Source organism: Rhinolophus sinicus, chromosome 8 (genome assembly GCF_057876585.1).
Source record: "Rhinolophus sinicus isolate RSI-liver-muscle chromosome 8, RSI-T2T, whole genome shotgun sequence".
Taxonomy (NCBI): Eukaryota; Metazoa; Chordata; class Mammalia; order Chiroptera; family Rhinolophidae; genus Rhinolophus; species Rhinolophus sinicus.
Window position 1 is genome coordinate 4,452,615 of NC_142508.1, and position 13,936 is coordinate 4,466,550.

General features: G+C 43.8%; 1 protein-coding gene and 1 non-coding gene across 2 annotated transcripts; one reads left to right on the forward strand and one right to left on the reverse strand.

The window, feature by feature from the left end:
* The first annotated feature begins 538 nt into the window (after nucleotides 1–538).
* Nucleotides 539–12,520, forward strand: ZNF425 (zinc finger protein 425). Its single transcript, XM_074315191.2, has 4 exons — nucleotides 539–2,683; nucleotides 6,156–6,282; nucleotides 7,653–7,811; nucleotides 10,208–12,520. The coding sequence occupies exons 1-4, from the start codon at nucleotides 2,666–2,668 to the stop codon at nucleotides 12,079–12,081; spliced, it is 2,178 nt and encodes a 725-aa protein (XP_074171292.2). The 5' UTR covers nucleotides 539–2,665; the 3' UTR covers nucleotides 12,082–12,520.
* TRNAC-GCA (transfer RNA cysteine (anticodon GCA)) lies at nucleotides 719–790 on the reverse strand. Its single transcript has one exon. It is a non-coding gene; the product is annotated as a tRNA-Cys (tRNA).
* Nucleotides 12,521–13,936: the final 1,416 nt, after the last annotated feature.

Below are 13,936 nucleotides of genomic sequence, written 5' to 3' on the forward strand. Positions count from 1 at the left end.
CGTGTCCTTATTTGGAGAGGGTCGTCAAAGATGGAATTAATTAAGGTGAGGTCCCCATGGGGTAGCGTGTGCCCTTAATCCCATATGACCTGGGTTTTTGTAAGAAGTGGAAAGACACACAGGAGGGGACAGCCATGTGGAGACAGGCAGAGACTGGAGTGATGCATCTACAAGACGAGGAATGCCAAGGAGTGCCAGCAAACACTGGAGGCTGGAAAGAGGCAAGGAAGGACCTTCTAGAGCCTTCAGAGAGAGCGTGGCCCTGCTGACACCTTGATTTCTGACTCTGGCCTCCAGAGCTGTAAGACTAAAGTTTTCTGTTGATTATGTCACCCACTCTGTGGTACTTTGTTACAGAAGCTGCAGGAAACTGATGCACTGGTTAACAGTTGTTTATGTTAAATTCTGTTACATTAACCCCTGTAGTTTTTCTCTCTGGACTGCACCCTGGAAGACAATTAAATTGGCGTCCTAGGGGAGGGGACCATTGGTGTCCCAGGAAACAGACCCTCAAAGAGGGTGTTGGGGATGGATTTGGTCTTGTCCTTGGTCTGCAGGGCCGTGCCCAGTGCCTGACTGGATCCTGCATCGGAAGAGATGGTCGTCAGTGTGCTGTTCCGTGGGCTCCAGCCAGCCTCCTCCTGTTAGGGGACCAGAATATAGTCTCTATGGAACTGGTCTTGTCAGTTCAGCTGAAGGAGGAAAAGAGGGCTCCCGAAGGGGGCACCTGGATTTGAACCAGGGACCTCTTGATCTGCAGTCAAATGCTCTACCCCTGAGCTATACCCCCTCTTACTGCTGATAGTGTATAATTAATAAACTTCTTTACGGTCCCACGCCTGCCTGTTTTACCTTGGACTCTCAGTTGAACCTTCCTTTAACTGCTTTATTTTATTACATCCTAGGAGTCCAGAAAGTCTTATTTATCTGTTCCACTATTAATGGACATACTAGGAATGCTTCCCGTTTTTTGCAAGCCAACAATGGTTCTGCAATGAACTCTGTACAGTCTCCTGATGCACTGTGCTAGCTTCTCAAGGGGATGGATATACCCGGAAATGAAATTCCTGGGTTGTATGCATACTTTTCATTTCATTGTGATAGTTTTATGGAATTTTCATATTTACTTTATTATTTTTAGTATCAAAATTTTCTCCATAGTGAATGTACCAATTATACTCCCATTGGGAGCAAATGAAAATACCATTTTCTCTCAGCAATTCTGGATCTACTTAAACCTCAATGTATCTTAAGTTTTGGGAGTGGAGTGAAAATGGTGCCTCTTTATTGTTTCAATTAATTTTCATGTCCCTATTTTGTAGCAAAGTAGAGTATTTTTTCATAAATTTATTGGTCATAAAATAACCTCTTCTGTTATTTTAATTGTGTTTAGAAAAGACACATAGCAGGAAATTTACCATCCTAGCCATTTTTCAGTGGACGGTTCAGTAGTATTAAGTACAATCACTTTTTTTGTGCCTCAGATCTCCATAATTTTTTTCATCTTCCTTTTATTCTAGTAGAAATCCATTCTCCATTATATGTGTTTCACAATTCAGTCTCCTGCTTAAGGATTTTTTTTTTAAGTTTTATTTATTTAAGTGTGTTTTTCCAGGACCCATCAGCTCCAAGTCAAGTAGTTGTTTCAATCTAGTTGCGGCGGGCACAGCTCACAGTGGCCCATGTGGGGATCGAACTGACATTTTGGTTGTTAAGAGCATCACTCTCTAACCAACTGAGCTAAGCAGCTGCCCCAGAAAAATTTGTTATATGAAAATTGAAGTTTTTATATAATCAAATTTATCTTTTATAGTTTGTGACTTAGGTGTTGTGTTGAAATACTGCTTCCCTGAGTCATATTCATATGAATGAATATCTGTGCCCCTGCAATTCCTTTGTTGAAACGCCACGGGCAATATATATTCACACAGCAAAGCATCTGACAACACAAAACATCACTCCCAGTAGCATGCTCAGCAAACTGGGAATAGAAAAGGACTCCCTCAAGCTAATCAGCGGTGTCCACAAAAACGCACAGCTGACATCAGCTTGGTCTGTGTTTCGGGTTGACCAGAAGTGCCCTGGCCTAAGGGACAGAAGCTGCATGAATTACCAGCCTCGCTGGGACAGTTCTCAGAGGCCCCAGCGGGAGGGACCCCAGTTGCCCACAGTCGGGACCTGCTTGTTAACGCCCCTTGACTTCTCACCTCCCTCGCAGTCTGATTCCTGGGATCACCTCGCAGATGAACCCTTGAACCGAATCGTTAACTGGCATAGGCTTTGGGCAGGACCCAAACCCACGTGCTCTCTGTCTTTGTCTCAGTGAAGTGTCGCCGTCCCTGTCTCCTCTCCATCCATCTGCAGCTGACTTCGCATTTCCATCTCTGTCCGTCTCTGTTTCTCTCCAGCTCTCTTTCAATTCGTCTCGATCTTCCCCCCTTGGAGCCCCTTTGAGAGAACGAGAATCCGTTGGGACCCCTCTGGCACCTAGAGCTCACGTGCCTCCAGCGTGCGCCGCTCGCTCCTCCCGGCCGCACGGGGCGCTGTGACGGCGCGGCGTTCCCGGCCCGAGGGACCGCGAGTCCCAGCGTGCACCGCGCTGGGGCGTGGCCTGCAGGTCGGGGCGGGGTGGAAGGCGGTGCAGTGGTGGAGCGGCGAGGAGGCCATGGCCGACCCGGGGCCGGTAAGACGGGCTGTGGAGGGTGCGGGCCCCGCCATGCCTCCGCTCCCGCTCGCAGTGTGGAGTGCGGTCCCCATTCCGGGAGGGCTGCAGTACAAGCCCCGGCCGAGGGGTTTTCCTTAACCCGGGACTGAACTCCGAGCCTGCACCGGAGCAGGCACCGTTTTGGTGCTGGAGTTGTTCTGCTGATAATCTGGGAGGAAGGGGCCACATGGAGAAATCCTGGGTCCCGGCCTGTCATTGGCTCAGGTCAACCTCTGTTCCCGCCCTGTGTCGGGGCTCTTTGAACGTTGTGGTGTTGCTTGGGCTCATGTTCGTGCTGTGCTGAGCAGGTGGCTTCAGAGACGCAATCTTCACCCGCAAATGAGAAAAAGTTAAGGAAGACTGGAGACTGCTCCCTAGGGAAGGAGAGATTTGAAACCAGTTTGGGTGATTCTCCTCAGTCAAATTGATCGCGAATACTTTAAAGTTTTAAAGGGGAATTCGAACTCTGGTTTTAGAGTTTGAAAGGCATAGCCTGAGTTTAACCTCGGAAACTACATTCAGTTAACTGTAATCTGCCCACGTGTGCAAGACTTCCTTTTACCCCCACTGAGATTTTATATCTAATAACCTCACTAATGCAATGCATTTGCTTCCGCTGCTGCTTCTCATCTCCCAGCGATTGGGAACCTGGACTATCCCTGTCTGTTCTGTGGAAGTTGGTGGTTTGCAGGATTTCTTCTTTGGCTATAAGTTTGAGTCCACAGAAAAAGTTCAAGTTATGCCAACTTCTTGGCTATTGTATATGTGATGGGCAAGGAGAAATCAGCATTTCTGGTTGATTTTCCTTTTTACTGGAGGTCAGTGCTAATTATTTGATCACAGAAGCATCTTGTAGCTGGGAAGTACAGGGTGAGGTACAAGGAAACAGTAAAGAAGTTTCTTTGAACGTCCCACCTTATGAAAAAACACCAGGTTTAAACTTGTTTGTTATACTAGCTGCTGCTTCAGCTTTGGGTGCTTGTACTAATTTTGATGATGGACTTTTATCACTGAAACTTTGGTCTCCAAAACCTCAGTGTCAAATGGCCCTAGTTGCCAAGTTTAGAGTCCTTTATTAGGGGAATATACTTTAGCATTTGTAACCAACCTTTTTTATACACTTAGGAAGATCCCTAGCCATCTTGGGAGATGTCCAGCATTTTCCTTGGTAGGTTCTCATCTACGTTTGTAGCACAGAATCTGAAAGGAGTAAAAATGAAATTTTGAAAGATTAAATTATGTATGTTCTCTTCCTTCCCTATTGCCACAGTGATCTGTCCTTGAAATGTTCAGGAAGAGTTACCCTGGTTAGTAGTCCTTACTTGAATAGTGGTCCATGAGCCAGTCATGGCTTGCAGATGTATTGTTTTGGTTTTTTGTTTGTTTGTTCTGTACAATCCCTTGTTGTTAAAATTGTAAATTTTAGGGACGGCCTGGTGGCTCAGGCGGTTGGAGCTCCGTGCTCCTAATGCCAAAGGCTGCTGGTTCGATTCCCACATGGCCCAGTGGGCTCTCAACCACAAGGTTGCCGGTTTGATTCCTCGACTCCCACAAGGGATGGTGAGCTCCGCTGCCTGCAACAAAGATTGAACACGGCACCTTGAGCTGAGCTGCCACTGAGCTCCCGGATGACTCAGTTGGTTGGAGCGTGTCCTCTCAACCACAAGGTTGCTAGGTTCCACTCCTGCAAGGGATGGTGGACTGCGCCCCCTGCAACTAACAACAGCAACTGGACCTGGAACTGAGCTGCGCCCTCCACAACTAAGGCTGAAAGGACAACAACTTGACTTGGGAAAGTCCTGGAAGTACACACTGTTCCCCAATAAAGTCCTGTTCCCCTTCCCCAATAAAATCTTTAAAAAAAAAAAAAAAAAGTCTTCCTTTAAAAAAAAATTGTAAATTTTAGTTGCCAATATATAAAAATCAAAAGAGTTCACATAAAATGTGAATATCCAGTCACATGCAAATGTAAAATGTTAAGCTATAAAACCTGTAGAAGATGGTGCAGGAGAAAATCTTTGGGACCTGGAGCTTGGTGAAAAGTTCTCAGAGGTAGCACCACCTGTAGTAGAAAAAAGTGATAAAGTGGATGTCATCACAATTTAAAATACTTTTGCTTTGGGAAAATCCTGTTAAGAGGGTAAAAAAACAAGTAACAGATGAAAAATATTTGCAAACCACAAAATTGGAAAAGGACTTATGTCTAGAATCTGTAAAGAACTCTCAAAACTCAACAGTAAAAAGACAATCCAATTAGAAAATGGGTAAAATACATGAAGAGATATTTCACTGAAGAGGATATATAGATGGAAAATAAGCAGAAGAAAAGATGATCATTATTATTCAATAGGGAAATGCAAGCTAAAACCACAGTGAAATATCACTGTACGACTATTAGAATAATGGAAATAAAAAATGGCAGCATGACCAAATGCTGGTGAGGATGCTGACAAATGATCTCCTATACTTCACTGGTAGGAATGTAAAAGAGTTCAGCCACACTGGAAAAATTTCTTAAGAAACTAAACATATACTTCCCATCTGACTCAGCAGTTATAGCCATTTATCCCAGAAAAATGAAGATCTATGCCCACCCCAAAACCTGTATGTAATTATTCATGGCAGCTTTTTTGGTAATAGCCCAAAACTAAAAAACAAAATCTCCCTTAATAGGCAAATGGTTAACCAAATTGTGGTACATCCATACCATTGACTACTATTCAGCAATAAAGAGAAATGAAATACTGATAAACACAACTTGGATGGGTCTCAAGAGCATTATGCTGACTGCAAAATGGCAATCTAAAGGTCGTATACTATATAACTTGTATAACATTTTTGAAATGATAAAATTGTAGAGAGAGATAATAGATCAGTGGATTTGAATACAAAGGGGTTAGTAGCTCAAGGGAGCTCTCTGGTGGTAGGATAGTTTTGTTTCTTGATTTCCAAGTGGTCACATGAATCAGCACGTGATGAAATCACAGTTATACACACGCTGTACTATTGTCAATTTCATGGTTTTGATATTGTACTATAATAATGTACCATGTGACCTGTGGGGTAAACTGGGTGAACAGTACAGAGAACCCTTCTGTACTGTCTTTGTAACTTCCTGTAAATCTATAATTACTTCAAAATAAAAAGTTTTTAATGAAAAATGACGCATCTAGTAACATTGGCCCTGTCTTATATACCACTAATTGGTTGTTGCTAGGGGCCTCCCCTTTTAGATGCATGTGCTCAAAAGTCCTGCTATTCATTCATTCATTCATTCATTCATTTATTCACTTTACTTGGTTCCAAAAGACATTGGTGACTGCTTTATTATGTTTATGGCACCATCCAGAGATAACTAATATAGTTTCTTCCTGTGTCTTAAAGACATGGACATTGAAAAACAAAGTAGCCTTAAAGTAAAAATGTATTTATGTACTGTTTGTGATTCCAGGTAACCATGACATTTGATGATGTGGCCTTATATTTTTCAAAGCAAGAGTGGGAAATTCTGGAAAATTGGCAGAAGGAAATGTATCAGCAAGTGATGAAGACCAATTATGAGACCCTTAATTCCCTGGGTAAGAAGGGCTTCTAAGGCATCACTTTTTGGGAACCAACCTGATAGCAATAGGCTTTCCTCCCTTTCTCAGCCATTGGCTGGTTGACTATGACATTGTGCCCAGTTCACATTCAGAATGTCTCCTTAACTTCTTGTACTGACCCTGGGATATTTGACTTGTCCCTTTTTATCCTCTGCCCCTCAGTCGTATTCTCTGAGTTCTCTTTCCCACTGCAACTCTCGGAGCTAGTTAGGATTATCTAGGGGAGAATATGTAGACAGGACAGAGCCCCGGGACACCCCAATATTTAGAGGTCAAGCTACGGATACTGAGGCCAGTAGGGTAGGAGAAGTTAGAACGCTGTGCTGATCCACTGTTGAGTTTTGAGTTATCACAATTAGTGTCCTTGAGCTTGGAAAACTCAGTCTGATTTTCCCAAATTTTAAAAACCAGATGATATTATTTGCAAATGATTGTCTTTACAGGACATTCAGCTCGTAACCCCAAGATTAGGATTTAGTAGGTCCAGGCTCAGGCTCAGGCCCAGGAATCGACATTTTTAACAAGCACTTCAGGTCTGCTGGTGCTGGTGGCACACAGGCCACTGAGAAACACTGATCCGAGGGCTGAACCAGAGGTGACATCACTGCGAAATTCACTCCACTGCTTAATAAGAAGGCTTCTTCCCTTCAGGCTTATGTCGTTAGACACATCACTCTCTACCTCTTCATAATCACTGTCACTCAGCCACCTCCCGGCTCCTTCACTTTATTGATCCAGAATGTTGGCACTTCAGTAGTTAGTTTCCTTGCATGGGAGGAGTTTAATCAGAAAAGTTTAGTCCTTGACAACCATGACTTGGCTTTTTAATCCACTCACTTTGTTCTCGAAATGATCACCTTTGAATATGTTTCCCCTGGATCTGTCAGCCTTTTTAAAATCCTCATCATCCCTAACTTCCGTTTCCTGTAATTTTGTGAAATATAGTAGAGAACATTTAAACTAAAGTCTTGGTTAGGCTGTATTATATTGTCATTCATGTAATTTCAAGGGTTTCCTTTATTTTTAAGTTATTTGTCTCTTTTAATCAACTTTTTAAAAATTTTCTTTTTTCAAGTATAGTTGATGTATAATATTAGTTTCAGGTGTACAGCATAGTGATATAGTATACAAATGTCTAATTACACCTCGATAAGTCTAGTACCCATCTGACACCATAAATAGGTATTACGGTGTTATATTCCCTATGCTGTACTTTACATCAAGGGTTTCCATTTTCGTAACTAACTTTGATCTCATGTCTCCAGGAATCAAAGTCAAGTATGAAAACTGTTTTTAGTCAAATACTCGGGAAACCCAGACTGAGTCTCTCTGAACTCTCTTTGCAGGCTGTATTTTTTCCAAGCCAGATTTGATCACCTGGATAGAACAAGAGAGAATGCTATTAATTGGAGATCAGGGACACTTTGAGAAAATCAGAATGACACTTAGCCATTGTACTGATAAGCAATTGGACTTGAAGAAGACTGGAAAATCACTGTATTCTGGTGAGTGTGATGGATTTAGGGTCACAGCTCATTTCATTTTCTTAGCCTTGTTTCCTGAATCTTTCTGGATAGTCTGCAGAACATTTTACGGACAATGTTGTTTGTTTGCTCAAGTGGGTAGCATATATAAGAATGTATTACTTTCATAAAGAGAGAGGTTTTGTATATTTCACTTAAAAAAAAATTACACCTTCAAAATAAGATGAGAATTGCCTGTGAGGGAGCAAGTAAAGGATAGATACACTTGTTGAGTCTTATTGGAAAACCACCGTCCTCATCACACCATCGTGTCCATTTGAATATAGAATGAAAAAATCTCTAATTTTGTACAATGCATTTTATTGTACAGATTTTTAGAACTTAGGGATTTTTAAAATAAATTCCTTTTGAAGAATTACTTTTTGAGTCCCTCGTATCATAAGGAAAACATTGAAACATCTTAGCCTTTAAAATTAAAGGGAATGTATAATTTTTTTGGAGTGTGTTGTTGTTTTACTCACTGGAGATCTCCTGAGTTCCAGAGAGTAAAACGACTCCCCGGAAAAAGAGGGGATTTGAACCCAGGGAATGTGCAGTGGGCTCCATCAAGAGGATAGAAGAATTCCCAAGGGCTTTGTTTCATTGCCACCAACTATTCCATTTATGTAACCATTGCGTCCCTACCATGTTGGTAGGATCGTGTGAGGTATTACTTAGGCCAGTGAGGGGATATACATATACATATACACGTATAGGTATGTATGTGTATGCACACACTATAAACAGTCCTTCTGCTCTAGAACTTTATTGTCTTACTGACCTACTGACATGGCATTAGGTGACGTATTGGGTTAGTCAACTCTAAAATATAATTGAATACAATTTAATGAAATAAGTGATAATGACAGTGCTTTAGGGATTTAGAGGCGAGGGAGCAGTGCCCCGGGGGGGGGGGGGGGGACTGCTAAAGGAACCAGAGTGTAAATAGCATAGAATGGGCAAACTTGGTCAGGCCGGAAAGATTCAACGGGTGATCCATGAACCGATGCTCAGAGGTGGGCACAAGCCCAGTATATTTAGAAAATGACCAAATATATGGTGATGGAAGGAGAACTGACTCTGGGTGGTGAGCACACAATGGGATTTACAGATGATGTATTACAGAATTGTACACCTGAAATCTATGTAATTTTACTAACAATTGTCACCCCAATAAATTTAAAAAAAAAAATGACGACACTGTGTAAAGCTGTGGGACATAGTGGTGATGGGGGTGGGAGATGGGGACATACTGAGGCCAGGAATGCCAAGGTGAGAATTTGACATCACCTATAGAAAGGGAGGAGCTTGGAAAGGTTTTTGAGCACCAAAGGATGAACAGTAGTGGCTAGCCCTAAAAACCGATGTTCTCTTCGGATCAGGTGGTAGTCACCCAATAATCACAACTGCTCCTTGGCCTGGGGTAAATAGTAAGTGTGAGAAATAGGATTCAAGGAGACAGGTAAGTATGCTTTTGTCATGATCCAGGTAAAAGCTCTGGAGTGTTTACTTACCAAATGACGTCTTCCAGTTGGAAAGGTAGCCTGCATTGTTGTTAACATGAGCACAGAGCACAATCAGAGTTCTTCTCCAGGGGCAGGCCCACCCTTCCTGGTAGGTGAAGTTTCCTCTGCGTTAAGAGATTTAAAAAGGCGAGCCGTGGGACCCAGTGCAAGAGGACATGGCAGAAAAGGCAGTTCTGAAACACAGCGCATTCCAGAATCATCCTCTCCAGGTGTAGGGGGTGATGATAAGATGCTAGCTCAGCTCCCTCTCTTTTCTGGCATCATGGCTTTTACTTTGGGAACAGCAGTAACTGTGCTTTTATCTGTATCTTTGTTACAGTTCACAGTTCCGTGGAATAGGAAATTATTTCCACAGTGTTCTTTGTGAATTCGGTAAATTGCCATTTTGACGTTCCTAAGAAATATAGTTCCTATTAGCATTTCTTCCAGAAAACTTCTTCCCGAAAACTGTGGTAGAAGGGGGCCAAAATATGACCTAAAGCCTTCCTACTTATGTATTTGGCAATTTATTTCACACATTTAAGGAAATATAATGGAACAGTCAGATTCTCCGAGGAACTCATTTTACTTTCTTCCGACTTCTGCTCACTCTCTGAGGGTCGTCCATAGGTTCACAAGATGCATTTGCCTACCATTTCTTTTCATGCTAAGCCATTTCTTAACTCATGATGAAAGGATTTGCATGTCAAAGTTAAACTTAAATATAATTTACCCGTGACAGGCAGATTCAGAAAGTCATTGAGATCAGTGGGATTCTTTTCCCCACGTTGTAGGTGACAGGAAGATGGCCCTTGACCCCTACCAGAGTGCAGACACCACTGATGAGGGTGGGTCTTCTTTTTTTCTCTCCAGGTGACCAAGGAACTCTCAGGGTAGAAGAGGAATGCCATTTAAATGGTCTCCAAAAGCAGGGCTTGTGTGCTACCTCATCAGGGGAAGAAAATAAGATTTTACCAGCTCAAAGAGCTACCTTACAACATCCAAGTTTCCAAGAAATAGGGATTCTGCATAAAAACGTCTACATCTCAGTATCTAGTCAGGACAAGAACAATCCATGGCATAAGCCAGTGGGTCCCCCAGGTCACCAGGAAATTCCACCAGGGCTGAGATTTTGTTCCTGCTTTGTGTGTAGGAAAGTCTTCCACGTAAAGAGAGACTTGGTAAGGCACCAAAGGAACCATTCCAAGAGGCAGCCCTCTCAGTGTCCACAGTACAAGGACAAATCCGGAAGGAACTCTGAACTCAGGTGGACCCGGATGGTCCAGTGTAAGAAGAAGCGTTTCCAGTGCAGTCACTGCAAGAAGAGCTACTTTGTGAAGTGCAGCCTGATCGCTCACCAGGCCGTGCACTCGGGGCAACGGCCCTTCCAGTGCCCTCAGTGTGACAAGAGCTTCTCCTGGAAGGCCTCCATGAAGTACCACCAGCGGCTACACAGGGGCGAGAAGCCCTTCCACTGTCCCGAGTGCGATAAAACTTTCCACATGCAGAGAAGTTTGAAGGCCCATCTTTGCCAGCACACTGGGGAGAAGCCCTTCCAGTGTCCCGAGTGCGGCAAAAGCTTTTCCCGGAAGGCTGCCATGAAGGCCCACCACAGGATACACAGTAGGGAGAAGCTATTTCCTTGTGATAAATGTGATAAGAAATTCACCCAGAAGACCAAACTCACTGAGCATGTCACAGTTCATACGGGAGAGAAGCCCTTCCAGTGTCCTGAGTGTAAGAAAAGCTTCCGCCTAAAAAGGAGCCTCAAAGCTCATCTGTTTCTGCACACTGGGAAGAAGCCCTTCCCGTGTCCGGAGTGTGGGAGGCCCTTCTCCCGGAGGAATGTCATGAAGGACCACCTGCGTCTGCACAGCAAGGAGAAGCCGTTCTCCTGTGCCCAGTGCACGAAGACCTTCCCTCAGCAGTGCAGGCTCAGGGAGCACCTCAAGGTCCACAGCAAGGAGAAGCCGTTCTCCTGTGCCCAGTGCAAAAAGGCCTTCCCTCAGCAGTGCAGGCTCAGGGAGCACCTCAAGGTCCACAGCAAGGAGAAGCCATTCTCCTGTGCCGAGTGCAGCCGGAGCTTCCGCCACCTCTCGTACCTCACTGAGCACAAGAGGCTTCACAGTGGGGAGAAGCCCTTCCAGTGCCCGGAGTGTGACAAGAGCTTCTCCTGGAAGGCCTCCATGAAGTACCACCAGTGGCTACACAGGGGCGAGAAGCCCTTCGTGTGTAGGGAGTGTGGGAAGGCCTACACTCAGCAGTATCAGCTCACTGAACACACGCGGATCCACAGTGGGGAGAAGCCCTTCCAGTGTCTGGAGTGTGACAAAAGCTTTTCCTGGAAGGCCTCCATGAAGTCCCACCAGTGGCTACACAGGGGCGAGAAGCCCTTCGTGTGTAAGGAGTGTGGGAAGGCCTACACTCAGCAGTATCGGCTCACTGAACACAGGAGGGTCCACAGTGGGGAGAAGCCCTTCCAGTGTCCAGAGTGTGACAAGAGCTTCTGCACAAGGGGAAGTTTGAGGGTCCATTTGCTCACGCACAATGGACAGAAGAAGCCCTTCACGTGTCCTGAATGTGGCAAAGGCTTCCTCCAAAAAGGACGTTTGGAAACCCATCTGCACAAGCACAGAGGGGAGAGGCCTTTTGCTTGTGATGAGTGTGGAAGGAGCTTTACATACACAGGGGCACTCGCCACCCATATTGCTGCGGTACACGCCAGGGAAAAGGCCTTCAGCCTCTAGGCCAAGCCGCACAAAGTGAGCGGCGAACCCTGGCTTCAGACACAGTGGCAGATGCATAGCAGGTGGGGCGTGACAGTTCCTTGACAAAGGTTCCAGATAAGACAGGTATCTCCCCTCTAAATTCCTCATGGGCAGGGTCTGCCAGTCATGGAAGGGACATGTTATTTTTGTTCTATTTCATCAGTTTTTTCAGTGTCATCCAGAAGCATGGTAATCCCTTCATTCCATTTGGGAAACTACACTCTGAGTGAAGAAATGTTACAGACTGAAATGTTTCCCCCAAAACACCTCATTCTGCATTCCATTACCAGGCTTCCTTCCTTAATTGAGTTTTTCAGTTTCTCTCAGTGAATTTTCATTTTCTCTCAAATGGTAAGAAGGCATCTGTGTCTTGGGGGAATTTGTCTACATTGCTCAAAATAAATCTTGTCGTCTACCATCTCATTTGTCAAAATGTTAGCCACATAAGTGTTATTTCCTTCTGGATTAATTTAAATCACCTAAAAATCCAGCATTGTGAGTAATAAGCAGTGTTACATGTCTAACCCCTCTGCATTTCCGACAGCTCGTGTCAATTCTGCAACGTTAGGATCTCTGAGTTAAGTACCAAAGGAAAAAATATTGTCAGACGATGGCATCACTCCATTTGTGGCCTAATTGTAAGGCAACTTTCCAGTTCGAGCAAACATTTGTCCATCTCTTGGGACTGTCTATCTTTAACATTATTCCTATAAGAACTTACAGATTTCCTTCCTTAGGGATCTTCGGGGCCTACATAAATGCTCTGTCTTTGTTAGCACAACATGTGGTCCCAAACTACCTGAATCGGTCAGCTGGCACCAAGGACGCTCCGTGAATCAGTGTCTAAACAAAGGTGCCATCTTTGGTCGGTATATTCCTGTAGGTGCCAGCCTCTTGGTGAGTCGATGGTTCCTTTGTGTGAAGAAAGTGACACTTTCCTCTACCCTGTACCAGGGCATGTGAGCCAGATGTCAGCGCTGGCTGGCCTCTTACCAGTGTACCTTAGGGCAACTCTGCCTTGGGATACACATTAAAAAAATGCAGACCACTGGGACCCTCCCCAGATGTGAGTGACAATCTTCCCAGGTGATCTTGTGCAAACTGAAGTTTCAGAACATTTGACCTAGTGAGTCTAGAGAGACTGGAGGAAGGAAAACTGTGTTTATAAGAGAGACTGGAAGTTTAACAAAAAAATAGCGCATTTACATTAGAGTACCAGAATTATGGAAACATTTACTTGTTTTAAAATTTGCTTTATTGTTACATTATATGCATGCATGTATATATATGAGTACATATATGTGTGTGTATATACCACGGTGCCAAAAACATGTATACACATTTTAAAGAGATGTTATCTGTGCTCAAGCAGTAGTTCGCCGTAATCCCAGAAGGATCTGGACACGGATGGTAACCCCTTTGAGCACCTCTTGTAATCGCAGAAGTCAAATGTGACTTGTATTCATCTTTTGTTATCAGTATTAGTACATATTATTACAATTAATACAGCTTTTTTCCTTTCTTAAAGTACGTGTACTTTTTTTGGCACCCTCTGTGTATATGTATATATAAAACCTTTAAAGTAGGAATAACAATATATACCCAAGCAATTCAGTCACTCTGGCTGATTAGTGAAAGGCAGGGTAAATTTCAGATCCATTCCATACTTAGGTTATAAGGCCATTTCTTGGATTTTAGAGACTGACTCACTTTCCTAATTTAAGTCCATGGGGTCAGTGATGTCACGTCTCTGCATAATTTATGCGGATGAACCCCCAGCCAGCTCGCCTTCACTGGAACAGTTTTGAGGGGTGCTTTTCACGCCTGAGAGACC

Bases quoted from the DNA above. Each gene is read 5' to 3' on its own strand.
- ZNF425 (XM_074315191.2), top strand. The intron at 6,283-7,652 runs GTAAGAAGGGCT...CTCTCTTTGCAG, and splicing joins TGAGACCCTTAATTCCCTGG to GCTGTATTTTTTCCAAGCCA. The intron at 7,812-10,207 runs GTGAGTGTGATG...TTTTCTCTCCAG, and splicing joins TGGAAAATCACTGTATTCTG to GTGACCAAGGAACTCTCAGG.